At 34.8% G+C, this 25,311-nt stretch overlaps 9 protein-coding genes across 11 annotated transcripts; 3 read left to right on the plus strand and 6 right to left on the minus strand.

The window, feature by feature from the left end:
• Positions 1-826: 826 nt before the first annotated feature.
• LOC104713991 (uncharacterized) lies at positions 827-3,809 on the plus strand. The gene is made up of 9 exons (XM_087464847.1): positions 827-1,157; positions 1,509-1,705; positions 1,799-1,980; positions 2,076-2,360; positions 2,432-2,490; positions 2,625-2,661; positions 2,741-2,812; positions 2,896-3,220; positions 3,307-3,809. The coding sequence occupies exons 1-9, from the start codon at positions 1,052-1,054 to the stop codon at positions 3,676-3,678; spliced, it is 1,635 nt and encodes a 544-aa protein (XP_087320973.1). The 5' UTR covers positions 827-1,051; the 3' UTR covers positions 3,679-3,809.
• LOC104713990 (uncharacterized) lies at positions 3,761-6,173 on the minus strand. The gene is made up of 8 exons (XM_010431217.3): positions 5,906-6,173; positions 5,518-5,602; positions 5,368-5,436; positions 5,138-5,250; positions 4,939-5,050; positions 4,701-4,844; positions 4,343-4,517; positions 3,761-4,107 (listed from the first exon to the last, which is right to left on the minus strand). Exons 1-8 carry the CDS (start codon positions 5,955-5,957, stop codon positions 3,982-3,984), a joined length of 876 nt encoding a protein of 291 aa, XP_010429519.1. The 5' UTR covers positions 5,958-6,173; the 3' UTR covers positions 3,761-3,981.
• An 831-nt stretch (positions 6,174-7,004) lies between these two features.
• Positions 7,005-10,181, minus strand: LOC104713992 (protein PHOX1). Of its 2 annotated transcripts, XR_755701.3 has the most exons (3): positions 7,825-10,181; positions 7,498-7,729; positions 7,005-7,418 (listed from the first exon to the last, which is right to left on the minus strand). XR_755701.3 is itself a non-coding variant. In XM_010431222.3 (2 exons), exons 1-2 carry the CDS (start codon positions 9,941-9,943, stop codon positions 7,566-7,568), a joined length of 2,283 nt encoding a protein of 760 aa, XP_010429524.2. In that variant the 5' UTR covers positions 9,944-10,181; the 3' UTR covers positions 7,379-7,565. The 2 variants fall into 2 exon arrangements, 1 of the variants encoding a protein (XP_010429524.2); XM_010431222.3 differs by having other exon boundaries at positions 7,379-7,729.
• Positions 10,182-11,213: 1,032 nt separating this feature from the next.
• LOC109126565 (putative defensin-like protein 80) lies at positions 11,214-11,901 on the plus strand. Its single transcript, XM_019230243.2, has 2 exons — positions 11,214-11,358; positions 11,617-11,901. Exons 1-2 carry the CDS (start codon positions 11,295-11,297, stop codon positions 11,790-11,792), a joined length of 240 nt encoding a protein of 79 aa, XP_019085788.1. The 5' UTR covers positions 11,214-11,294; the 3' UTR covers positions 11,793-11,901.
• Positions 11,902-12,467: 566 nt separating this feature from the next.
• LOC104713993 (uncharacterized) lies at positions 12,468-12,969 on the minus strand. Its single transcript, XM_019230242.2, has 2 exons — positions 12,861-12,969; positions 12,468-12,783 (listed from the first exon to the last, which is right to left on the minus strand). The coding sequence occupies exons 1-2, from the start codon at positions 12,958-12,960 to the stop codon at positions 12,683-12,685; spliced, it is 201 nt and encodes a 66-aa protein (XP_019085787.2). The 5' UTR covers positions 12,961-12,969; the 3' UTR covers positions 12,468-12,682.
• A 1,509-nt stretch (positions 12,970-14,478) lies between these two features.
• LOC109126580 (uncharacterized) lies at positions 14,479-14,943 on the minus strand. Its single transcript, XM_019230264.2, has 2 exons — positions 14,810-14,943; positions 14,479-14,720 (listed from the first exon to the last, which is right to left on the minus strand). The coding sequence occupies exons 1-2, from the start codon at positions 14,910-14,912 to the stop codon at positions 14,584-14,586; spliced, it is 240 nt and encodes a 79-aa protein (XP_019085809.1). The 5' UTR covers positions 14,913-14,943; the 3' UTR covers positions 14,479-14,583.
• A 1,095-nt stretch (positions 14,944-16,038) lies between these two features.
• Positions 16,039-18,709, minus strand: LOC104713994 (hydroxyproline O-galactosyltransferase HPGT3). 2 transcript variants are annotated; one of them, XM_010431223.2, is made up of 12 exons: positions 18,354-18,709; positions 18,162-18,225; positions 18,021-18,070; positions 17,740-17,924; positions 17,598-17,658; positions 17,436-17,508; positions 17,172-17,295; positions 16,963-17,050; positions 16,820-16,870; positions 16,646-16,717; positions 16,426-16,538; positions 16,039-16,347 (listed from the first exon to the last, which is right to left on the minus strand). In XM_010431223.2, exons 1-12 carry the CDS (start codon positions 18,488-18,490, stop codon positions 16,325-16,327), a joined length of 1,041 nt encoding a protein of 346 aa, XP_010429525.1. In that variant the 5' UTR covers positions 18,491-18,709; the 3' UTR covers positions 16,039-16,324. The 2 variants fall into 2 exon arrangements, 1 of the variants encoding a protein (XP_010429525.1); XR_015566018.1 differs by lacking the exon at positions 17,436-17,508.
• Positions 18,710-18,826: 117 nt separating this feature from the next.
• On the minus strand, positions 18,827-20,950 carry LOC104713995 (ER membrane protein complex subunit 7 homolog). The gene is made up of 7 exons (XM_010431224.3): positions 20,778-20,950; positions 20,548-20,594; positions 19,963-20,062; positions 19,764-19,827; positions 19,545-19,661; positions 19,352-19,460; positions 18,827-19,141 (listed from the first exon to the last, which is right to left on the minus strand). Exons 1-7 carry the CDS (start codon positions 20,870-20,872, stop codon positions 19,047-19,049), a joined length of 627 nt encoding a protein of 208 aa, XP_010429526.1. The 5' UTR covers positions 20,873-20,950; the 3' UTR covers positions 18,827-19,046.
• A 1,064-nt stretch (positions 20,951-22,014) lies between these two features.
• On the plus strand, positions 22,015-24,464 carry LOC104713996 (3-isopropylmalate dehydrogenase 2, chloroplastic-like). The gene is made up of 11 exons (XM_010431225.3): positions 22,015-22,430; positions 22,506-22,635; positions 22,716-22,827; positions 22,912-22,987; positions 23,077-23,165; positions 23,251-23,337; positions 23,434-23,550; positions 23,641-23,748; positions 23,836-23,889; positions 23,982-24,134; positions 24,247-24,464. The coding sequence occupies exons 1-11, from the start codon at positions 22,205-22,207 to the stop codon at positions 24,319-24,321; spliced, it is 1,227 nt and encodes a 408-aa protein (XP_010429527.2). The 5' UTR covers positions 22,015-22,204; the 3' UTR covers positions 24,322-24,464.
• Positions 24,465-25,311: the final 847 nt, after the last annotated feature.

Consider the following 25,311-nt stretch of genomic DNA (forward strand, 5'->3'; position numbering starts at 1 on the left):
TTAAAACTTGACAAGTAAAATTCAACAAAACTTCCAAAAGTGAATAAACAAAGAGAAATCAAGAAACTATAACTTAACCCTGTTATAATAGAAATTGGTCTAGAAAGTGTAACCAGAAGATATTAGTTTGTTTTCTTGTCTTCTTCTTCTTTCTCTGTGATCAACTTCTTCTCTGCAGTTTCATCCTCACCTCCAAAACCGAACTCGTTAACACGTGTCTTGTCCACAGGGTAAACCCACCTTTGGTATAAGTATATCAAGAATATCACTTTCTCCTTGTCGAGGAATAATATTTTTCGTAAACCACAAAAGGGGGTTTGGGTTTTGGAAGAAAAGATGGGTATTCTTACTATTGCCAAATGTTCTTAAAAAGCCCAACTAGGTGTGGGTGCATGTTGTGAATTGTGAAAGATGAGTATATATATATAGTTTTTGACTGGAATTAAACTTTCTTTGATATTTCAAAATGAATAAAATGGTGACAACAAGGTGTGATGAAATTGAATCCCAAAAAGTATGTGAGACTTTGGGAAAAGTTAAGTGGTATGTATGATACTTTTAAATATATAAAAAAATCCTAATTTAAATAATAACATATGTTAAAATTCTAATATACAATACTTTTTTATACTAGTAAATACCATAGAATTTGAAATTTATTGTGACTAAACATACTTAAAACATAATTTTGATAAATATTCAAAATTTCTTAAAACATAGTTTTGCTAATATTTATCTTTTAAAGATATAGTAGTAGTAATAGATAATAACACACACGCGGTGAAAGTTAAAACTACTAGATTCCATTGTTCAATAAATCACTTCTAAAGAAAACCTGGTTTTGTGTGTATCATCAATCTAAACTCATTACAGAAAAACTGCAAAAAAGTCTTTAGTGGGTCACATAGATATTCGAAAAAAGCATTTTTGTGTTTTTTTTTTTATTATTATTGTCTTTCTTCTTCTTCTCTCTCTCTCTTTGCTCTGCTTCACCACTGCAACTCTCTCTATCTCTTCTCAAGATTGCGTCACAGTATACGTACAGTTAGTAATGTCTCTTCTTCTTCTTCTTCTCTTCTTATGTTGCTTCTTTACTGCTCTTTCTCTTTCTCATGGAGCTTCAACTATTCACATTTCTCCTACTCAGCCTCCCACAGGTTTGTGTTTCTTTCTCTTAATTAGTTCTTTCTTTCTTTTACTTTCTTGTGAAAGCTTTTTCTTTTCCGGGAAAGTAAAAGAGGAATAGTTACAGTTTTAGATTTTGTGTTCTTATACATTCTCTGTTTCTTGTTTTCAATGAAAATGCAACACCTCACTATCCTCACAAGTTCTAAACTTTGCTAAACCCTTCACAGATTTTGGACTAATTCGTAATGAATTTTGTCTATAATCTGTCTCTGTAGCTTTTAGGGCTTGATGACTTTTGACATTGTCTATGCAATTTCTAGGGTTGACAAAACAAAAATGAAGTTCTTTTCTTGAATCTTTATGTGATTTGTCTCTTTCAGCTTCCGAGAAAATAGGTTCTGCAATGAAATTTATAGTGGCAGAGGCGCCATTATTAGGACCTGGTTACAACAACCCTCAAGTGAATGAAGTTGCTTCAGTTGCTTTAGCTGCTCAAAGAACTTTCAGAAAAGATCCTCTCAATGGTTTCGAGAAGTATACTGGAGGATGGAACATAAGCAACCAGCATTACTGGGCAGTAAGATACTTCAATGATTCATCTTTGATATGTTTCTTTTGTTTGTTGTGTGCTAAGATTTAGATTATGTGTTTGTGTTTTTTGATATTGCAGTCTGTGAGCTATACAGCTGTTCCTCTCTTTGTTCTTGCTGCTGTCTGGTTTCTCGGGTTCGGCATCTGTTTATTGGTCATCTGTATGTGTCACATTTGCCATAGAAGCAAATCTATTGGATACTCAAAACTTGCTTACGTTGTCTCCCTCATCTGCCTCCTCATCTTCACCGTTATTGCAGTGTGAGTTCAGAGAAAAGATAACACCACTTTGTTAGTTTAGTAGAGTGCTTTTTTCTTGTTTTGATTGCTTAGCATTTGAGTTCTTCTTGTCACAGAATCGGATGTATTCTGCTATACTCGGGACAGATCAGGTACAACGAAAGCACGACTGAGACATTAGAGTATGTCATGAGCCAAGCTGATAGCACCATTTCACAGCTTAGAGCTATCTCAGATTATCTTGCTTCAGCCAAGCAGGCTGCAGTTCTTCAGATTCTTTTACCTGCAAATGTCCAAACTGAAATCGATCAGATCGGAGCGAAACTGGATTCTTCTGTAGCCACCATCACCGAGAAATCGACTAGTAGCTCAAATAACATAAGACATTTTCTTGATTCCGTGTAAGAAGTCCTAACATACTGTCTGTTGGATCTTGGAAAACAATGTATAATGGTGATATCTGTTCTTGCAGGAAGGTGGCGCTTATTGTAGTTTCTATCGTCATGCTTGTCGTGACATTTCTTGGTCTCGGTAAGTCTTGAATCCGTATCTTTTGTACTGTTTTCATCCTTTCTAAGACAAAACTCTTGGAAACGAACTTCTATATGAATCCTGTCAACTAATGTATTAAATCTAGTGATCTTGTTACATTTCTTCTCTTGCAGTTTCTTCAATATTTGGGATGCAGGTCATCGTTTACACGTGAGTAAAAACCCTGAAATGTTCTCTGTAAGACTTTTTATGAGTAAAAGCTATCTGAATCCTTTTCCTCTTTGTGCAGCCTTGTGGTTTTGGGATGGATTCTGGTGACAGGTACATTCATCTTGAGCGGAACATTCCTTGTGCTACACAAGTATGTCTCATGCCTCTTCATCAACTTCTTGATTGTTGGTTACAGTTCAAACATAACTGAATGTGTTTCTCTTTCAACATCAGTGCAACAGCAGACACATGTGTGGCAATGAGCGAATGGGTTGAGAGACCATCAAGCAACACTGCTCTTGACGAGATCTTGCCTTGTACAGATAATGCCACAGCTCAGGAAACTTTGATGCGTAGTAGGGAGGTGACGGGTCAGCTCGTGGATCTAATCAACACAGTCATCACTAATGTCTCCAACATCAATTTCTCCCCAGTCATTGTCCAAATGTATTATAACCAGTCTGGACCTTTGCTTCCATTGCTCTGCAATCCTTTTAACCATGACCTTACCGATCGCTCTTGTTCGCCTGGTGAGCTCGATCTGAACAATGCTACTCAAGTAAGTCCCTCTGTCCAGTTTCTTTAGAGTTGAATCTGTCTCTAGTTGTACACAAAAATCTTAGTGATGTCACAACACTCACACAGGCATGGACCAGTTTCGTGTGCCAAGTGAGCCAGAATGGAACCTGCGCCACAACAGGGAGGCTCACACCGACTCTGTACAGTCAGATGGCATCAGGTGTTAACATCAGCACAGGGTTGATAAGAGACGCGCCATTCCTGGTCCAGCTTCAGGACTGTTCATACGCAAAGCAGACCTTTAGAGACATAACCAATGACCACTGTCCTGGACTCCGGCATTATAGCTATTGGGTATATGTGGGTCTGGCCATATTAGGGGCAGCTGTGATGCTCTCACTTCTGTTCTGGATCATTTACAGTAGAGAGAGAAGGCATCGGAAGGAAGCTCTGCCTGAGTTTGTAGAAAGTAAGGAGATTGTAAGAGTTAACTTTTGATGAATGTTTCTGTAGAGTTTGAGCAAAGTGTGTGAAGTGTCAAGACACTTGATTTGTGCTTCCATGTACGAACATAGTCTACTAAGGAAAATGAAAAATTAGATATCAATAGAAGAGAGAGTCTTGTGCTTTTTTGTTGTTGTTATTACAGAGGACTGTAAGCACGAAACCTTTGGTTTTCTAAGGTTCTTTGCATTGTCAAATGTGTTTAGAAGATACATTTCGACCCTGAAAAGACCTTGAAACTAAAATGTAAAAACCGAATGGGAATTTTAGCACACCAAGTTTTCATCTTTCTTTAGTTCAGCTTTCCAACTTGGCTGCAGCAGATGCATAGCTGACACTGCTGTCTCGCATTGTCTGGCATTGGCTTGACTGCTCGTACCGCAGGAAATTGATCTTAATCTTGCTTGAAGAATGTTTTATCATCTGAAAGTAATGGCAAACATATAACAGAAGCAATAAGTTTTGAAGAATATCTACAAACCCGATATGGGCTAAAAGGTTAGCCAAGTTGAGATTCACCTTTATATTCATCAATTTAAAATGGTTGCATCTAAAAGAAATGTACATAGATAGGAAGGCAACAACTAGATCTAGATACTTAAGACTAATTTTCATGAATTTATTGACCATCAAAAAGGAACGGGTTAGGACGGCTTACATGGAGAAAAATACTGATCGGATGGCGCCCACAAATTGTGTTGTCAAATTCGAGAAGATACTTCTTAAAGGCATCTGGATCTCCTGTCTCTATAATATCCATTCCCTTCTTGTCTAGAGCCTCAATAGATTTGTGAATGGCACCATGAGTGTTGTCATAGTGCATGTAATTGAACCTAAGCAAAAACGTATGAACACAATCATGACAGAGACAATTAGCTCACTGGAAGGGACTCATAAAATCTAGTTATGTAATTAAAGAAAATTTCAGAAATATACATCAAAAGTAAAGTTTCATCAGAATGTGGTATTCAACGAGAGAAAGGAGATGAAGAGCTAAGACTAAGAGTAAGACAAACCTTGAGCCCCAGTGGCAAAAGTCAGAGGATACTGAGAAAAAATTCTTGGGATCATCCACATATTTGGCAAGCAGTTCACCGTACATTGCTTCATTTTCTGCACTTACTGCTCCAACCAAGATGGGTACAACTTTCACATCGTGCCTGATCAAATACGAGAATGGGCCAGTATCAGAAAACCCCCTTCACTATTTAAAGTTATTTCAGAGCATTAACATTACTACCCTTCTGTAATTACCCTTCAAATACTTTGGCCAAATATGGCAAATGCATTTCCATGCTGTGCTCAGCCTCATCTACCCGAAGATCCATCATTCCAAATTTTCCCATAGCTCTAATCTCTTTAATCACTGGTGAGTTCATAAGAAAACATCTTTCCTCATCAAGTGAATACATTTTTCTTAAGTAAAGAATAAGACAAAGCTAGCCAAACTTACTCTCCACATCAACGGGTAGATCTCCTATAGGGGTTTTGTAAACTGTTGCAGTCGAAAGGGCACATTTTGGAGTATAAAAGTGGTGAGATGGACCAAGAAGAAATATCCGTGAACTGCAATGAACACAGGGCAATAGTCAGATAGAATTCATGGGTTCACTCTAACTCATTGCAAAGTATACTGCTTTAGAAGCAAGGATTGAATGAATTTTACAATCAAAGCTTACTTACATGTTGGTGGGATCAATGTTTGCAAAGGCATAGGCAGCTGCACGACCGGAGTACGAATAACCTGCGTGTCTGTAATCCTTTCAACAAGTCAGGAGAAGTACAATCACATTCTAAGAGGAAATGAGATCAGCACAAAAACAAACAACTCACGGTGCTATCACGCCTCGTACATCAGGAGATTTAACCAAACCAGTTGCACTAAGCCATTCTTCAAGATCAGATGACAACTTTGTAGCTGAATAAAGAAACATAAAACACGCTTCAGATTCTTCTTAATCAAATCTTTCAATGCAGAACCCAGAAAAAAAAAAAAAAGTCAAACCTCACTTGCTTAAAACATTTGTTTCCAAAACAATCTCACAAATTTTCTTTTTACAGAAATCAAATCCTAAAAACCCAGATAATACTAAACATGAGATCAAATTATCACAATTATGAAATCGAAAACCTAATTCTTCAACCCAAAATAGGATTGATTGAACATGCAAGTGAGAAATCGTAAGCAACCGAGAAAAAAGAAAAGAAAAAGAGGACTCACGATTATCGGTATACCAAGAGCCTGCATGTGTTGGTTGTCTCGCTTTCTCCATTATATCCGCCAAGTAATTGAAGGATCGTGATCGAATTCGCAAACCCCTAATTTCTTCAGAGCTTTCCCTAAACTTGCGAGAGATGATGACTAGAGAAGATTCTCTACTTCTGTGTTTTTTTTTTACTTACTCTTCTGGTTCTTCTGGGTCTCTTCGCCAACTCGGGAAGAAAAAAAATTCGGAGAAAACATGTGTGCCGTTTTCACTATTTCTATCAAACATTCGTGCTGTTTTTGCGTGCTGGACTTAAAAATAACATGCATTTCTTCTACTTCATATTTAAAAACAGACTAGATTTTGACCCCGCATGATAATTTTTTTTTAATATTTTTTATGTACTATTTTAATATTAATTCAGCTAATATTCTTTTTTCCTAATTTTAGTGATTTAATATATAAACTGTGGTATGCCGCATAATAATTTTTATTTACTACAATCTTAATTAAATCAGTTTGATTCGACATATTTTATATTGATGTTGTTAAAATATTAAAATGAGGATTTAACCCATATTAAAATATAGTTTACTTTTTTAGTATTATCAATTCAATCATGTAATGTCATATAACTCGTCATGTAATATAAATCATTTGTGTAATTTTGAAAATTTAATATGTTTAAATATTTTATAATTTTAAACTTTTTATTAAGTTTAGATATATCAGTTATAAATTATAAACTTCTTAAAATTTTATAATTTACTATATATGTATGTTGAACACACACTTTTTATATTAATTGAGTAATATATGTTTGTTTTTAAAAATTCAAATCACAATATATGCAGAAAAATACACATTTTTATTAACTTTATGTATTATATGATGATTCACTACATTTAAATTTTAAAATCAAAAAGAGATAATAGGAGAATAATTTTTTTTTATCTGGAATAAATCTTCTAAAACTCTATATTAATTATAAGAACATTATATATATGAATATTTAAAATATTTAAATTGTGCTTGGTTATTATAAGGATAGTAGAGAAAGTTAAACTTGTTTGTATATGAATATAAGCATTAAATAACATTCAATGTAAAAACTTTCCAAAAAATATTTTTGAGCAAAAACTGCTGCAAAAATAATAGTATAAATGATTATTAACAGTTTTTTTTTAGTGCTACAAACCAAAACCAAAACCAAAACCATTATCTTGTTCATAACAATCATAGATAAGATAGATACACAAACTAATCCAAACAATCAATAAATAAATAAAAAATTACAAAACTATGATATACTTAATTACAAACCCACCAAAATGAAATAATGAATCAAAAAAATATGATGAACCGATCTGCACAAAAAAAAAAACTCATCACGCACATCTTCTTCACGGCCATACCCGTCAAGAGATTCAAAAAAGAAAAAAAAAATTGCTTCAATGCTTCCATAAGCTTAGAAACCAAACCAAAAATTGAAGAAAAATTGCGTATAGCTCTCACTGAATACAATACCTGCAATAACAGTTGTTGGAACATATCAATAGATTAGTTTTCCCATCAAACACAAACCCGGATAAACTTTTGAACTTACCTAGTAATACGTGAAAACTGAAGCCAGCCGATATGTTCAGGTTTGTATAATGTGATGAATGGTGTCCATCACTGAGGCCCTGAAAACACATTCTCTAAAATATCATGCAATTTGGGTGACCGTCTCCGGAACAAAGGTTCTAGCCGGAAGGATGGGACACCGATCTGCCATCTTTTAGCATCATACATCTCATTCCATGCCTGTACTATCTCATCGATCTTGAATCCCATACCTACAGTTATTGTTTGATTGTTATGATTTTAACTGGCTCATATTTGCAAGTAATTTCGCTAGAGGGTTGGTATTTATTTTACAAACTTTGATTACCTTCAAGTGCATTGTCGCTTGAGCTATGGTTCTTGACCATGACAGCTATATCAGTTGCAGAAGCTCCTGCTAATTCGAATTTCTCCACTGCTACTTCCAAGCACTCATCCCAAGTCGGTAGGCCAATCTTATACTCCACCATAGACCGTTCATACAGTAAGGAACCCCACAAAAGATTAATCTGGGATGTCATGTTAGCTGTTTGCTCTGCGCTTTCTTCATCAGACGCTTCACTAAAGACTCCATCCAAGCCTAACTTCTGCAGCAGTTCTTTATGTTTATCAAAATTGGAGATTCCATTTAGACGACGTTCTTCCATCTCTTCCCATATTTGCATACCCTTTTCCATGCTCTCCTCAGCTTTGTTATAGAGCTTTAAAACATCCTGGGAAGCCTCGCTTTCAATATCTATATCGCCACCGAGTGCATGATACCAGCAAAGCTTAGCCTGCTCAAACTGTTGTTGCCCGAGAGCTAGAAGAGCTTCATAGAAATCAGATTTAATTTTAATCGCTTCTTCGTATTTTTCCGCAGCTTTGTTGTATTCATTCTTTGACCATTCAAATCCAGTCTCAACTCTCTCTAGTATAGTTTCTTTTGAACCATCCTCAGGAAAATAGATCTGCCTTCTTGCCTTGGACATATGAACATTTCCCCAGTTAAACATTGCAAGTGCAACCATTTCTTGGAACTTATCAGCAGCAATATCAAAAAGTTCTTGCGCATCTTCTCCAGTGACAATATCTTCCATTGCTTCTGTATACAATTTCATCCCAAGGTTATGAAGGTCCAAGTACGAATCCGACTCAAACCCGACATGATTCTTGAACAGTTGCGCAAACTGGAAAATCCAATGCTCAAGACCAGTAGACGCTTTCTCAGATTCCACATAGTCTCCGACGCTTCCATTATCCGCAACACTACTCGATCCCTTGGCAAACTTATCAACTGTTTCGTCGTTGTTCAAGACATCATAAGTTGGTTCTTGACTGGGGCTAACTTCAGATATATACAATCTAAAGGAGCCAAGTTTCTCCCTCGTAGATGCAGCAAGCTTCAACTCATCTGTCGTAGTAATGGTAACCAAATCACCCTCTGAGTCCCTATATTTGATTAAGAAACCCTTCAGAGCAGGAAACCGATCCCTGATCACGTCTCGTACAAGTAAAACACTAGAATCCAACGGCAGTTGCGCCCAGCGTATATCATCTCCATGAACCAACTTCACTGTCCTAGTCACTGTTGTGTCCTCCTTAACGTTCCCTCCTCTTTCAACAATCACCGAAGCAATAACCTCTTTGTCCATAACAGGACTCACTTTCTTCTCCTCAACCACAACCTTATCCTCTTCTCTCGCCACCATATTCACTTTCTCTTTCTTCCCGCTATCAGCTTCCTCTCCGTTCTCAACCTTGGCAACCTCGACAACAGCTTCATTACTTTTCCGTTCACAATCTTTTTCAGCGTTCATCATCGCCGTCTTCTTCTTCTTCTTCCGCAACTTCTCCTTAACAATCTTACGTAACCGAGCCGCTCCAACAGGCTGCACATCAACAAAATTCTTCTCCATTTCCTCAACATCAATCCCTTTACCAACCAAAACATTCTTCACCCTCTCGAAAATCTCATTAGCAGAAACATTCTCTGCTTCCATATTCAACACAACGCGAGAATCCCTAAACGCGAAATCAAGTTTGTTCAAAGCCTCGTAACACCGAGCACGTTTCAACAAAGCTTTGCTATACCTAGGAGAAGTCTCAAGAGCCAGATTACATTCGTTAATCGCGTTAGGATACTCACCTAACCCCATTTGCATATAACAAGAAGCCATACTCGTTCTCAGATACGCTACGTCGCCATGATCTCTAGGTAGAAGCTTAACGGCTTTATCGTACCTTAACATGGCTCCTTCGTGATCACGTTTCTGGAATAATTTGTTGCCTTCTTCTTTGAGCTCTAATGCTCGGTTGATGAAGATCGTCATATCGTCGTCGAAGAACTTCGTGGTGGAACGATCGAAGGTTTTTCCGATCTTACCTCCTCCGCCGCTGCCGGAAGCTTCCGTCGGCGGCATTTCGGAACTGTTGTTCCTCTTCTTCTTCCCCGTCGGTTTCCCCATTTGATGACGGTTGTTAGATTATCAATTTTTGAAAAATTACGAATCGCAATCAATCGAAATCAGAGAATTTGAAAATGTTCTTTAAGAGATATGTTGTAAAACTCAGATTTTGATCGGAGAGAGAGAGATGGATCAGAAGAATGTGTTAATAATTTTTATTTTTGGAATGAGTGATCTCTAATCCACGAATAAAATTAGAAGGAATATACGAGACTTTGTATAACAATTTTATACCGACAATTTTTTGATTCAGAAAAGTCAAACTTTATAATAAGAGGGGAGAAGAAAAAATCTAAATCTGAATCCCGAACCGAACCTGAACCGAACCGAAAAATTCTGATATTTTGTTCCTAAAGCAAAATACTAGGAGAGCAAAAAGATAGACAGCTCTGGCTTGGTAATCTTTCCGGTGTTTTCTCAACCAAATATGGCGTCTATGGAGTTATTTCACATATCTTCATTTGTATTGATCGTTTTTCTAGATTTACTTGTCTCTTCATTATGCGGTCAGCCAAAGTTGTTGCTGATATTATCGAAACAATGTCGTATTTCTCCCTTGGAACTATCACATCGTACCAGATCCATCCCGGTCTTTGACCTCGTTCTATATTTCTCTCAAACTTAACTGCTCTACTTATTTTTACCATAATCTATAGTTCTATTGCTTTTTTAGATTTGCTTGTCCCTCAAACTTACAATGTGAAAATATATGGATTACTTAAAAAATCTGGTAAAAAAAATCTATCCTAGCTCTATGTTTTCTTTGTGCCCCCAAATTGTAAATTCCTCAACTAATGTTCTAGCCATATGATATAATTGGATATCAAATCATTATTGTTTAATTTTATTTGTTATTAAATATTCATTGATTTAATTATAAGTTTTGGTTATAGACCACTATTGCGGGAGAAATATTATTTACTAATTAATATAATTATGTGGTTTTGTTTTTTTTTTTTTTTTTTTTTGATTAATGAATTTCTTGTAATAGAATACTATGCAATGACATTTTAACTAATATTTCACTTGTTATAGTTATTTTATTATACAATATTGCTTAAATAATAATATAGAGATATTAATATATATATATATATATAGATATATAGATATATATATAGATATATAGATATATATATCTTTTAAAGCATGGCATTTAGTATATGAAAGGAAAAATATATTTACAATCTAAGTTATTCCATACTAATTCAATTTGTTGCCAAAAGACAATAATAACATACTGATTTGTTGCCAAAAGACTAAGATTTCAGAATTTGTGTATATATAGAGCTTTAAATCTTGACAACTACTCCAAAACATCCAAACAAAAAGGATTCACAAGACATTAGTAATGGTTTTTCTAAGATCTCCATATCTTTTCATTGCAGTTTCTATCATTGCAATGCTAATCACAGGTTAGTCAATAACACATAATAATATAATATATATGCTTATAGTTAATTATCATGATATGATCTACGGTTATTTAAAGTTAAAGTTTCAAATTTTGGAATTATCATGATATGATCTACGATACTTTCTCTTCCCACACAAACAAACAAAAGTTCATTCTTAAACCCACTTTTAAGGGTTATATGATGCCATTACATATACTAATTGTAGCATATTTGTGGTATATAACGTATGCTTGGTTTTTGGTAAAATACTTACAGGTGTAAGACCAGATCCAATAACGGATTTTTGTCCAGGGATATGTTCTGTGGCAGCAGAACCAGACTGCGACACACTGTGCATTAGCTTAGGGTATCCAGGAGGTTATTGTCGAGCATTAAGGAGGTGTTGTTGTAATCCAAAATCTTCCAAATCCTCAATTGTTCCTCCTATTTAAGTTTTGTTTTGTTATCCTCGGTTACTCTTTTATCCTTTTTAAATAAATAAACAGTAATAAAAAAAAACTTAAGACTTTGAAATGAAATAACTAATGTTTTAATTGAAAATTTATCTCTTATATTTTTCTTGGTACTTACTCGGTAATAAACTTTGCATATTTTCCAATAGTAACACGTCATTTTAAAAACATTAACATAAATCGCTATAGGAACTTTTATTGATCAAACATATTATAATTAGTTCGATAATATAATAATTATAAATCTATTAACTCGAAAATAAATTTATTAAAAATTAGTAAATTCTTTAACAATTCGATACTACATGGTGAGGAAGATTTGAGTTGATGTTTTTACGCCTATGGTCTTTTACCGGATAATACACCAACGCGTACAAAATCATTTAGTCTTATTCAAGGCATGTGAAATAGATAAATATCCTATTTTATCATTCATAAATAGCATATGCAAACTATATGCGTTTAGTCTTATTCCAGATCGCTCGATTCAAAAATTATCTTTGTAAACTATATTCCTCTTGTTTGGGCTACTAATCATAGAATAATATTTTAATTAAAGTGTGGTTGACAAAAAAAAAATGCACAGGCAATTACATTGAGATAAAAATTAATTGAAAATCTAATTATAAAACCATATAATTTGTTGAATCATGATGAAAGGAATAATGATTAACCTGAATTCAAATTATATATATTATCATCACAAAGCAAATATGTAATATTATTTCAAAAGTTATAATTCCATGGATATATGAATCTAATTTTATTTACAAATGTAAAACTATAATAATACAAAAAATTTTAATTGTGCACCCTGTTTATGTCTTTCATGAACTATAAAATAAAATAATATTGAAAAATCAGTTCATCTAACCACCACGACCCATTGACGGCAATTCTAGTGTTCTTCTTTCACGCTTGCGAAATTGGGGTGCGGGCTTTGAACCACTAGGTGGTGTTTTTATATTCACTGTTAGATAAATGAACATAAATCTTATAAACACACGGCAAAAATATATAGAAAATATATATATTGAGACTACTTACAAAGCTTGCGGATTCCGTATGGTGGAGTTGAAGCTTCACACGAGAAAATTGCCAATAAGAGAACCAAAAACGAAGCAATCAACCACAAGTTTCCCTTCATTTTCTTATATCTTAGTTCTACGCATGGACATGTATTTATACTAATTGAAAATTTTAAACATGAGGGGTAAAATGAAGGGTAGCGTAGAGAAACCATATAGTCTGACTGAGTATAACTAAGAAGAGTCTTCAACGTAGACAAGCCTGGGAAAACGAAGTTTATCATTCTTTATTTTTTGTTCACCTAAGGTCATCATTTCTATCAAGACTTTTTAAAGAGATATAAGAAAATATTTGAGATGACTTTGACTTTGAGTCATCTCTCAAAAAAAGAAGAATGAAAAGAACTCTTTAAGGAGACTAAGTCGTTCTTATGAGTTTACTGACTCTTTTTGTTCAAATAAATGAGCTCATCGACACGCATGTAGTTAACGGTGGAAATTGTAGTCGAACGATACCAACTTTTTTTTTTATATAATCGAAACCCTAAACCCGGCCCTTTAGCACATTCTTGACATTTCGCCTCTTACATTGGTCAGTGCAACACCAAGTCACCAACACGTTATCAGTATTTGAACTGGAGAACACATGGAAAGAAGAATTAAAAGTATTGTAGAGCTTGGACGATAGAAACATAATTTGGTCAAGCATGCTACTTACAAAAATCAGAATATATTTTTCTGCTTGCTCATGCGCAAATATGGATCTAATTTTCTTTATAACGTAACCTAAACTTCTATAACTTGGGTACGTTTTATTAGTAGCTAATGTAAGAAAGATATTAAAATACTTTTTTGGTTCATTTCTGTCTTTTTCTTTCTTTCATAAACTACAAAATAGAATCAATACAGTATAAGCAAAACAAAGTCTCTCCATCCGACCATATCAGTTTTTTAAAGTTTTTTTTTTTTGGTATTGTTAGCTGACACCTCACTTGCAAAAGACAAACAATCAAGTTTAAATAAATACACATTATTAGCTGTTTTAATTAGGATTGAGGATTTTTTTTTTTTTTTTTTTTGTCGTCTCAGACTGAAGATAACGCCACTTACAAAGTTCGAGGATTATTCAGCTTGAAAGTTATTAAGCGTCTTGTCTTGAAAACCAAAATTTAGTGATTGATATTTGATGGCGATGTTACACGTGATCTCAACCCACTCGAATATATGATTATCAATGATATATCCAAACAACTCACTAATATATGATTATCGATGATATATCGAACAACTCATGATTCTATATGATTATTAATGTACATATCCAACAACTCATGAATACATGATTATCATAAACCTATTTGATCTCATTTTTCAATATCTTAAAAGCCTTATCATAGAATTATTTTGTGGTATGGTTTAAAATCATAGAACAACGCTCTCACTTGTAAAAGTTTCCCACAGCTTCTCCTTTGTTCAAGGTTCATGCAAAAGTTCTTGTAAGATCATTGTTTTTCATTCATTGGAAAAAGGGTACTCCATAAAAAAAGAGGTAAGTGATGAACACACGATCAAAAGTCTCAACAAGTTGTAGTAACCAAATTGTTGAAAAAATAAATTTAGATTTGGAAGTAAATTACTAGAATTTGGACAAAACTTGTATTAAATTACTTGAATTTGGACAAAAATTACATTAAACCGAAAGTTAAAAAAAAAAAATCTTGCGACATAAAGCGGATACCCATCTAGTAATATTTAAAAATCAGTTCGTCTAACCACCACAACCCATATACAGCAGATCTATGCTTTTCTAGTTTTCTTTCTTGCTTGCTAAGGTACTGGGGTGCGGGTTTTGAATCACTAGGTGGTGTTCTTCTACTCACTGACATCATTGTTAGATAAATCTACGTTAGTCATACAAGAATAAACAAATATGGTTAAAATCAAATGAAAAATCATCGGACTACTTACAATGTTTGCGGATTTTGTATGACTGAGTTGAAGCTGATCTACAAGATGAAATCACCAAAGAGAGAATCAACAACAAGGCAATCAACCACAAGCTGCCCTTCATATTGTACTTCTACCCTAATTTGTGTTTGTTGGTGTTAGGTTACAAACTTCAACGCATGTACATGTGTATTTATATCACTTCATATAATTTGACCAACGAATATATATATATATATATATATATATATATATATATATATATATATATATATATCACTTCAAATTAAATTATGTGACCGATATGGATATATATCACGTGAGGATTGAATTGTTAATCATTTCTATCAAGAATTGAGATGACTTTGACTTTGGGAGTTTGAATCATCTAAGAAAAACAAAAACAAAAATTCACTTAAAAAGACCAGGTCGTTCTTATGTATATATACTGACTCCTTTTTTTCAATAAATTAGCTTATCCGCACATAACAAATTTTATAATAAGTAGTTCAGACGTACATATACGGTATTCTAATGCAACATGTTCTTATATTACCTTTGCTGATGGTGGAAAATGTAGTAGATATGACACCAACTTTTGTTTTCATGATTTATCAAAACACAACTTTACATTAGTCAATTGCGACACGTTAATACGTTATCAGTATTTGAATATAGAATCATGACTCGAATGGATAACACATTTAAAAAACAAAAACAAAAAGCTCATACACATTTGAAGAATAAATTGAGTGTCCGACTCTTCTTCGTATATACGCATATTTCCTTTCACTAACATATTAAATCTATTTTCTTTCATGAGATGCATATAAATATATTTCTAAATTGAACAATGTAAAAACTTTATATCCTATATAAATCACTCATCCCTTTTAAAGAACAAAGCCAAATATCGTAGAAATATCTTCAAAGATCGTTGGGGTTCTAGAACACATGTTTGCAAAATAATAAGATGTTTTGTTCCTATACTCGTTGTAGACTTGTAATATTAGATATATCACCGTAGAAGAAGCATCGAAACATAGGTACACTTATGCAGGAGATCTCCAGACTCATTTGTAAAAATAAACGAACCTTATGGTCCGCTGAAAGCTAAAGTCTTACTTCAATAATTAAATCTTTAACCAAAAAATGTAACTATAAGACTATCACTATGTCTATGTGAATCATCACATGGACGGCCATGAGCTTAGCAAATAGCAATCATCAGAAACGACAAAACAAGAGAGTAAGAAGAAGTATATATTTTTCGTTTAGAAGTTCCAAAGTAAATTACTCCATCACTCAAACTTATAGTTCGAAGCCGGTATTGAGTCTACTATTTGTGGTCAGTTATGTAACTTAATAATGTTTTTGTTTTTCTTTTTAGCTAGGCTGACTAAAATTTCCTGAGTATACCCTATATGATAATTTGATTCTGAATCATCAATATTAACTCTGGTAACATTCCAAAAAGCCCACCTCACAGAAGCGCCATGGATACACCATAGGTTTTGCTGGAAGACACTCTTCCTTTCAAGCCACAGAACACACCTTGTCTGTAAAAGTAAACGGTAATTCTCAGATTTCACCATATATATCTGAAGTCAAATCATATTAAAGATATTAAAACAAACCTTGTACGATGCTGCTGCAGCAAAGGCGATTGTCGTCTATATACGTTGCCTGAACACCAATCATCCAAGACCCTATGGAGGTATCGTCAAACGCATATGTCTTCAATGATCCGCTGCATTTACGTACATGTGAAAGAAAAGAGCATGTGATGAGTGGTAAACCGGATATGAAACAATGACAATGACACTCTTCAAGGGAATTTAAGATTGTGAGCCCAACCTGTTTATGTTTATATACTGAGCCAAATTCTTAGATAGTATTAACAGTGAACCAGCTGCATGACGAAAGTACCTAAATGTAATGAAGGAATAATATGAGTTACAGCACAATATCAAAGAAGATTTTGATTTCACATAAGATCCTTTTAAGTACATAGCATTTGCTATCACTTACGATTTCTGATCCCCAAATTTCCACCATTCTGGCTCATACCATTGCTCCCCCCTGAACACAAAGACCCATGTAGATGGAAATTACTTAGTTTGCATATGTTGTCAATGAAAGGAAAATATAAGAAAGATCAGTATGATACGAACTCTTCAGAAACCACTTCCCCAGACTTCATACACCCCATGTAACCATTATCTTGACCACGTCGACTTTCAAGTAGGCTGATCAACCCCTCTACCATATTTAAAAACAATTGTCACACAAGTACAACAGTTGGTATGGGATTGTAACCAAGATAATTTAGCATGAATAGCTAATGCATGATAAGACAAAACATCATTTCACAAGTATTTACCAAGATCTAGGTCAATATTGTCATCAACTTTGATGTAAAACTCTGCATCCCAGTTTTGAACAGCAGCACTGAAGAAGAACTTTACTTTCTTGGATAACTCTTCTTGAGCCTCTTCATGATTATCCTTAAAAAGCAGTAATGCAAGAACCCACAATTAAAATCCACACCAGTAAACCAACCAACCAGTAAGCAAAAAACTAACATAATACAATCAAGCATGCAACCAAAAGATGCTTAATGCTTTTCATATATCATTTTACTTACAAGAATCAAAAAATCTTTTTTTTCTTGATTTTCCTCGTCAATTTTTCGATCTAAGCTATCACCTCGATTTGGACTGAATTCTTAAAACATTAACATCAGTATTATACATCAAAAACTTGATACATCAAACATAAAACAAAGATATAGTTAGTGGAAAGAAACCTTCGACCAATCACAAAACGAACGACAATTCCTCTTTCTTCAAGTTTCCTCAAAGCATCATCTTTAGAACAAAAAAAGAGTCAGTAATCATAATACCCCAAATGGTAAAAAATGACAAAAAAAAGTTTCTCAATGAATCTACCTTGTGGCATCCAAGATCCTCTAAATGAATTACGCCTCAGATGACTTCCAAAACCTGAATACACTCCAATCACAGCAAGCAATTTCTTCCCTGAAGACGAACCACTTTTTGAGTTTTTTAAATAGCCTTGACTCTTTGCAAGAGCTAACTCCATTTCAGTTTCAACAATTTTTCTCTCAAGATCTCTGATATAATATAATCATCAAGTACACAACAATCATGTTATCACAAGCACAACGGGAAAAACACATTGCAACCACAAAAATAAAAAACAAACTTACTTGCATCCTAGGAGCATCAACTTGTCATCCACCGTAAGAACCTTAGGCTTCTACAACCTCCAAAGAAGATTATCACTTTTATATTTATTTTTAAGAAACAAACAAACATTTCAAGAGAGCACTAAGAATAATAGCACAAACCTGATCATAACTCGTCTTAAGAATATTGTTGAGTACCACTCTGTTCTCTGCATCTTGCCATAACCTAATCACATAAGAAACCAGTTCCACACTAATGAGATTACCAAAACTAGGATAAATCGAATCCGAAGAACAAATCTAGAGTGAGATTCTCTTATCCATGAATCAACGAACAAGGCAAAGAAAAGGTACCGGCCAGCGACGTAGAGCCAAGCGAGGCAAGAGAAGAAAGCCATGATAACTGAAGGCTTGGAGGAACTCTGAGAAGACTTGGAGGACTTCCCTCGTCGTTCTGATTTAGACGGAGCCGTCGTTGGTAAGCTCTCCATCTCAATCCACGATCAGAGAGGAATGAAATAGAGAGAGAGAGAGAGAGATTCAAAATCAGAGAATCGAGAAGTGAAGAAGAAGAACAACAAGGAGGAGGAGGAGGAGGAGCTATGAATGCGTCTTCTTCGGTTTCTGTGTTGTTTTGCTTTTGCTTCAGAGATCGGTTACTATTGGCTTCAGAGTTCATCATAGATAGACTCATAGGGGGAATTGAAATTGAGATTTTCTGCCAAAAATATTTATTTATTTATTTTTACGAGACCCGCTGCTTAGCCCAGAGGGTTAGGTTTTGGTCGGGCTAGTCTTGCCAAACACTGGTTTAAGTCAACGCAAAATTTTGAAAATCAGAACATTTTTTACATAGAAGTAAAAATAAGTCAGCTAGAGAGTGTTTTAAGTATACAACAAGCCCTTAAGGATAAGAAGACCTCTTCTTCTTTTTTTTACATACCAGATAGAGAGATTCTCAAAAGAGTTATAACTTCATCATCGTTTTGCAACCAAATTTAAAGAGACATTTCGTGATACATCCATTTACTCAACCGAGGGAACTTCTTAGCGGCTTGCCCCAGCGCTTGGCAACAAGCTCGTTAGCGAAGGCACACCTTGTCTCCTCATTTCCTCTTGTGCTTGCTTCATCTCCTCTGGATCTGTTTTTTATGACACAAATTTAGGTGTGCTTAACTTACAATGTAACAACCATTTCATGAACGTTAAGAGCTCCAAGAATCAGTGACAAGAGATCAAGAACATCCATTGTGCACATTTGTATTATATACAGGCAGAGCTCAGAAGATGAATGTGTTGGCTTATTGCTAGTTATGTAGTTGCAGAATGTTTGCATACAAGTCGAGGCGTACCTATGTTTTCCATCAGTTTGGGCATTAGGAACACAACCACGACCATGAATCCCACCATGAGACCCATTGGACTTTTCACAATGTTCATAACATTGAAAGGCTCTCGAATCTGTAGTATTTTACAGAATCAAGTAAGAAAAACAAAAAGCTTGGGCAAAAATTCAATAATGACAAGATTCATGTGAAGTATCACCTCGTAGTATTGCTCTTCCTTCAATGGCTCCAAAACCATCTCAGTAAGACTCCTCCTGGTTTCTGTTAGTGTTGCTTGAACCTTGCCACGATGCCGAGCACTAACATCTACTCGTACCTAGTTTTGGTTAACCATAGTTACATTACAACCAGGTTCTTCTTACAAAGCTGCATTTTTGGAAACCATATAACGTAACAAAAAAAAAAAAAAGAAGCTTACAGGAGAAAAGAAGTAGCCCATTGCAGACACTTCAATCAAATGAGTCCCAGCAGGAACTTTGTGACTGTACAAACCGGTTAGTTAAGGACAACAAAAATTAAGAATCATATTCATTACTCTTCTTTTGGTGACACCATACAGTATTTACTCACAGTATACTCAAAAGGAACTGTTGAAGCTGAAGGGATCAAAAGGATACAAAGTGAAGTATCCATCAGGCCTGAGAAACGTAATCTTGTCCCCTCCATTGAGTATAACTTTGACATTTGAGAACTTTGCTGTGTGACCAATAACGTTGCCTAGGAAATAACTTATAGATCAATTCCATGTATCACAGATTAAGAATGATAAACACCAAAATAGTATCATTCAAAACATATTACTCAGAATTCTTAAGCAAAACACACTTACTTCAGGCACAGTTGTATTAAAGAGATGATTTTTAGCACATACCATTTCATATACTAGGAAAAAATCAAAGTAATGTAAGGTAATATATGAAAAACATCCAGAGAATTACTCCTACCTAACCTATGCTGATACAATTCAAGCTTCAATTAAAAAGATCATTGGAAAAAGTGAATACAATCATTCGTAGCACCACACGGGAAGAACGCATAGCAGCTTAAGATAAAGCTGATATCAACTCGACTAAAGAGGTAAAATTATAAGGTCTAGAGATTTGATTATAAGCTCTAGAGGATCCAATTAACTCAAAAAGCAGTCGCATAACCAACCAGTAAGCTAGGAGAAAAAAGCAGTAATGGTGTAATCAGAAACCTACTTGGTGGAATCTTCACTCTACCAGTAATGGTATAACTATCCTCAGACCTGCACAACAATAATAAACCATACAAAGAGCACATAAGAAGGAAGTAACCAATAATGATCTTGGAGAAAAACAAACAAATTGAAATCAGACGCCGCACAAATCATCAATAGAAGAACCCTAGAAAGAACTAAGGCTAAAACGAGATAGAATTGAGATGATTTTCCCAGAGAAAGATTCATTACCCAGAAGTGCATGTGAGAGTTGAAGCAAAGAAGATAAAGCAAATCTGTAAGCCGATGAAAGCGAGAACGGGACTGGATCTGATGATCTGCGCCATCGCCGTCGTACGCAGTGAGGCCCTCCTAAGCGATGAAGTCTAATATTTTAGTCATCCACACTGAGACCTTCTGAATGACTGAGAAGGTTTATAATTCTTTTTCTTTTACTTTTTGTTTTGGCGGAAAAATTGAGTTAAACCGGAAATTATTAACACAGATTCAATTATGGGAATGGTTTGAGTTTGTGAAAATGTTGACAGTCAAGAGATTCAAGTAGCAAAAATGTTCAATTTAATATTTTCAACTTAGCAACCATTCGCAGTCACAAAATTAGGTTAAACCATTCAACACATTCATCTCTAAAATAGTGGTTAAACAAGTTAAATATTTTGGTATATGATTAGTTTATTTTTTCAACATTTTGGTATATAATTTGAATAGTTTTTTTCAAATTCTTCAACTCTTTCCATTCAAACAATGAAATTTGGTTGAATCATTTTTTTCAAAATTTTCAACTTTTTTCAATTGTGCAACCGTGCAACCATTTTGCACCCTTTATTTTGTTAGATTTTTTAGTGTTATTTTGCAGTTAATCACTGGGATAAAAAAAAATGAATTGAATTAAATTCAATTAAGCTAAACTCCAACTAATTAATTATAATTAAAATTTAAATCAATTAAATAATTAAAATTTAACTAAAAATAGTAGAAGAACCTATTATTAAGTAAATTTTTTTTTCATAGATGTAACTTTTTTTCTAATTAAAATTTTTATTAGTAAATAAAAATATTCACAAATGAATAATTTCAACATTTTCCTATATAAACACGGTCAAACGAATAACACAGCGCTTTATCACAACGACATACCGTAAAATCTGTTAGATAAACAAGATGTCAGAGTCGTTGTCAACTTAACTAACAAGACTTGAAAGTAATTTTTCAGAAAAATGAAAGAGTAGATAAGTGTTTTAGTTTATAGTTTTATAATTTTTTAACTATAATAGATTCATTATCAAAACAAAAATGAATAGCTTAATATCTTAACTGTGGTAGTTAGTAATTATTTAAAATTGAATAATAATATGTCAAAAATTATCATCAACAAAGCTTAAAAGAAAAAGAAAAAAAAAACAATAGCCAGCAAAAAAACAAAACTATAAGATAAGTAAAACTTAATGGGCTAAGTTAATACCGGCCCATTTAAACAATTCTCAAACGTGCACAAGTGAGCGTCTTCTTCATTATTTAGCATTAGGGCTTATTAAAAAACTCATATTCTAAACTTAGCCGTCGGATCACACAACCCACGATTCCGATTATAGAACACTATCACACTCTTCCAACTCAGATTCGCACGCTGCAAAAAGACCAATCCATTTCTCCCTAAAATGGCGGCGGCGGCGGCGGCGGCGGCTCTGCAGACGAATATCAGACCGGTCAAGGTTCCGGCTACCTTCAGAGCTGTCTCGAAACAATCTCCCTTTAGAGTAAGATGCGCTGTTGCTTCCCCTGGGAATAAACGATACAACATCACTCTCCTTCCCGGTGACGGCATCGGTCCGGAGGTTGTCTCTATTGCCAAAAATGTGCTTCGCCAAGCTGGATCTTTCGAAGGTTCTCTCTCTCTCTCTCTTGTTCATCATTCGTGGGTGTTTCTACGACATTGATTGACTATGTGCTCTGTATCAGGAGTTGAATTTAGCTTCCAGGAGATGCCTATTGGAGGAGCTGCTTTGGATTTGGTAGGAGTTCCCTTGCCGGAGGAGACCATCTCTGCTGCAAAAGAATCAGATGCAGTGCTTCTTGGAGCCATTGGAGGGTCTGTCTTGTCCCACTAACTCACTCTTGGTTGCCTCTTTCCTTTTTTTAATTTTCGTGTTTGGTATAATTTGTAAAAAGGTACAAATGGGATAACAATGAAAAACATCTGAGGCCTGAGAAGGGTTTACTTCAGCTTCGTGCAGCTCTCAAAGTCTTTGCAAATCTGAGACCTGCTACTGTTCTCTCACAGGTAACCCCATCCTCCTCAGAATGGTTGCCTGAATTATTTGTTTCTTGTGTGTGGAAGTCTCTCAAATTATTGCTTTTTTTACAGTTAGTGGATGCTTCCACCTTGAAGAGAGAGGTAGCTGAAGGTGTTGATCTAATGGTTGTTAGGGAGCTTACAGGAGGTCAGTTCAATTTAGTGTATTAGAGCTTATTAAAGTTCTTGTTATTTTAGTGGGACAATATCTTTAAATATTCTGCCTCATGGGAACAGGTATTTACTTTGGAGAGCCAAGGGGTATTAAGACCAATGAAAATGGTGAGGAAGTTGGGTTTAATACTGAGGTTTATGCTGCTCACGAGGTACTCTATTGAGATAAAGATTCCAGTGGACTAGTTGTTAAGTACTACAGAAATATCTAATGAAGTATTTCTTATGTTGTCTCAGATTGATAGAATTGCTCGTGTTGCCTTCGAGACTGCTCGGAAACGGCGTGGCAAGCTTTGTTCAGTCGACAAAGCTAATGTCTTGGAAGTACGGTTGAATCTTTGACTTGTTTTCATCTCTCATTTTTTTTTTCATGTGGAACGCATTTAAGACTGAAGCTAATGCAATTTTTCATCTATGCAGGCCTCAATTTTATGGAGGAAACGAGTAACAGCATTAGCCTCTGAATATCCTGATGTTGAGCTGTCACATATGTATGTTGACAATGCCGCAATGCAGCTTGTTCGTGACCCAAAACAGGTACGCGTATTTGCCAAACTAACTAGTCAGCCTTGACGTGGGACGAGTTTAAATCCTTACAACGTTTTGATCATTTCATTAAAAATGCAGTTTGATACCATCGTTACGAACAACATTTTTGGTGATATATTATCCGATGAAGCTTCAATGATCACAGGAAGCATTGGCATGCTGCCATCTGCTAGTCTCAGTGATTCGGTATGATATAAAACAATAATCTGATCTTTTGAGTATGTAGCAGTATGATCTAGTCTGAACATAATAAACCTGCCATGTTTAATACAGGGACCTGGACTCTTTGAACCAATACATGGTTCTGCACCTGATATTGCTGGACAGGTTCTTAACTCTATACTTAGAAACAAACTCGGCAAACCTACTTTGTATGCCAAAAATAAAGAGCACAATTTGTCCATTCTTTGAATTTTCAGGATAAGGCAAACCCATTGGCAACAATTCTCAGTGCTGCAATGCTTCTGAAATACGGACTTGGAGAAGAAAAGGCAGCCAAGAGAATTGAAGACGCAGTTTTGGTTGCTCTGAACAACGGATTCAGAACTGGAGACATTTACTCCGCAGGAACTGTATGTCTCTTTATAACATGGTTACTTTTCCTTAGAAACTTCCCTAGTTAGTGTTAGCAGGCAACAACAAACAGTACTAATGTTTTTTTTGTCTTTTTGAATGTGTGGTCAGAAACTGGTTGGCTGCAAGGAGATGGGAGAGGAGGTTCTGAAGTCAGTGGACTCCCAAGTTCCAGCTTCTGTTTAATCTATCATCTGTAGAAACAGTTCATTATCTTTGAAGAGATTGTTTATTTCCAACAATAAATGTTGTAGGCAAAAAGACCATCAGCCCAATTTCATGTTTAAAATGTGAATTTTATTAGAGGGACTTATTTGATCGCATTGAAACTTTGGTGTTTTCTCCGGGTAATATATATCCTAGTGAAGTTAGTAACGTGTCACAGTATCATTGGATACTCCTATAAGACTAGATTATACTGTAATGTTTTTAAACCGTGAAATTAAACAACTAAATATATAAAATTTGAAAACAAAGGTATCATACATAATTACATATAGATATATAAAATAATATTTGAGTACACTACCTATTTATTCTGTGTAAAAGGAAGAGAGAGTTTCCGAGAGTTCCTATAAGCTTTGCTAAAGGTTTTTGTGTCTGTAATTTTTATGTGATCTGTTCGTGGAGAAGGAGATCTGAGCTTGAGTGACATTGTGAGGTTGTTGTGGGACTTGGATCTTGTTGTTCTTTCATTCCACCAGACCTTCCAACATTAGAAGAAAAGAATCAATTTGCTAAGAAAATTTACAATAGATGCATATGTTAGTAAATAAATTTACGAGGGAGTGCGACCTCACTAATATATGAGGGATTGGTTAGATATTGGTAAATAAATTAATTTTCTCGCAAACTAAGAGCAAATTTGCAAGGGATTTGCGATAGAATGACAGAGCCGTCACAACTTTATTGCAAATCAAAAAAAAAAGAAGTGCTTATAAGTTTTTAATCGAATTTATTTTCAATTACATTTGAGTGTTTGTAAAGTTCATCAAATCCTTCTCTGATTTCGTCCAATTTCACATCTTAAACTCCTTGAGGTACCCCTACCTCTTGATTACAATATGAACATTACTATAATTTTTTCAAAAACTTTAACTAATTTGGAAAGTATCATTTTCCATATATTTTAACTAATTTAGAATTGTTATCTTTGAAATATTGTGTTTATTATAG

This window comes from Camelina sativa, chromosome 9, assembly GCF_030686135.1.
Source record: "Camelina sativa cultivar CO46 ecotype springtype chromosome 9, ASM3068613v1".
Classification (NCBI taxonomy): domain Eukaryota; kingdom Viridiplantae; phylum Streptophyta; class Magnoliopsida; order Brassicales; family Brassicaceae; genus Camelina; species Camelina sativa.

Bases quoted from the DNA above. Each gene is read 5' to 3' on its own strand.
- LOC104713991 (XM_087464847.1), top strand. From the start codon at position 1,052: ATGTCTCTTCTTCTTCTTCTTCTCTTCTTATGTTGCTTCTTTACTGCT. The intron at 1,981-2,075 runs GTGAGTTCAGAG...TTCTTGTCACAG, and splicing joins ATCTTCACCGTTATTGCAGT to AATCGGATGTATTCTGCTAT. The intron at 3,221-3,306 runs GTAAGTCCCTCT...ACACTCACACAG, and splicing joins ATCTGAACAATGCTACTCAA to GCATGGACCAGTTTCGTGTG.
- LOC104713990 (XM_010431217.3), bottom strand. From the start codon at position 5,957: ATGGAGAAAGCGAGACAACCAACACATGCAGGCTCTTGGTATACCGAT. The intron at 5,437-5,517 runs GTGAGTTGTTTG...AAAGGATTACAG, and splicing joins GTACGAGGCGTGATAGCACC to ACACGCAGGTTATTCGTACT. The intron at 4,845-4,938 runs GTAATTACAGAA...GTATTTGATCAG, and splicing joins TTGGCCAAAGTATTTGAAGG to GCACGATGTGAAAGTTGTAC.
- LOC104713992 (XM_010431222.3), bottom strand. From the start codon at position 9,943: ATGGGGAAACCGACGGGGAAGAAGAAGAGGAACAACAGTTCCGAAATG. The intron at 7,730-7,824 runs GTAATCAAAGTT...CAATAACTGTAG, and splicing joins AAGCGACAATGCACTTGAAG to GTATGGGATTCAAGATCGAT.
- LOC109126565 (XM_019230243.2), top strand. From the start codon at position 11,295: ATGGTTTTTCTAAGATCTCCATATCTTTTCATTGCAGTTTCTATCATT. The intron at 11,359-11,616 runs GTTAGTCAATAA...AAATACTTACAG, and splicing joins CATTGCAATGCTAATCACAG to GTGTAAGACCAGATCCAATA.
- LOC104713993 (XM_019230242.2), bottom strand. From the start codon at position 12,960: ATGAAGGGAAACTTGTGGTTGATTGCTTCGTTTTTGGTTCTCTTATTG. The intron at 12,784-12,860 runs GTAAGTAGTCTC...TTTATCTAACAG, and splicing joins ATACGGAATCCGCAAGCTTT to TGAATATAAAAACACCACCT.
- LOC109126580 (XM_019230264.2), bottom strand. From the start codon at position 14,912: ATGAAGGGCAGCTTGTGGTTGATTGCCTTGTTGTTGATTCTCTCTTTG. The intron at 14,721-14,809 runs GTAAGTAGTCCG...CAATGATGTCAG, and splicing joins ATACAAAATCCGCAAACATT to TGAGTAGAAGAACACCACCT.
- LOC104713994 (XM_010431223.2), bottom strand. From the start codon at position 18,490: ATGGAGAGCTTACCAACGACGGCTCCGTCTAAATCAGAACGACGAGGG. The intron at 16,718-16,819 runs GTAAGTGATAGC...CATTACATTTAG, and splicing joins AAATTTGGGGATCAGAAATC to GTACTTTCGTCATGCAGCTG. The intron at 16,348-16,425 runs GTTTGTTTTAAT...TTACTTTTACAG, and splicing joins CTGCAGCAGCATCGTACAAG to ACAAGGTGTGTTCTGTGGCT.
- LOC104713995 (XM_010431224.3), bottom strand. From the start codon at position 20,872: ATGGCGCAGATCATCAGATCCAGTCCCGTTCTCGCTTTCATCGGCTTA. The intron at 20,063-20,547 runs GTAGGTTTCTGA...GTTATTTCCTAG, and splicing joins TAGAGTGAAGATTCCACCAA to GCAACGTTATTGGTCACACA. The intron at 19,461-19,544 runs GTGATACTTCAC...AAAATACTACAG, and splicing joins AGGAAGAGCAATACTACGAG to ATTCGAGAGCCTTTCAATGT.
- LOC104713996 (XM_010431225.3), top strand. From the start codon at position 22,205: ATGGCGGCGGCGGCGGCGGCGGCGGCTCTGCAGACGAATATCAGACCG. The intron at 22,988-23,076 runs GTCAGTTCAATT...TCATGGGAACAG, and splicing joins TGTTAGGGAGCTTACAGGAG to GTATTTACTTTGGAGAGCCA. The intron at 23,551-23,640 runs GTACGCGTATTT...TTAAAAATGCAG, and splicing joins TTGTTCGTGACCCAAAACAG to TTTGATACCATCGTTACGAA.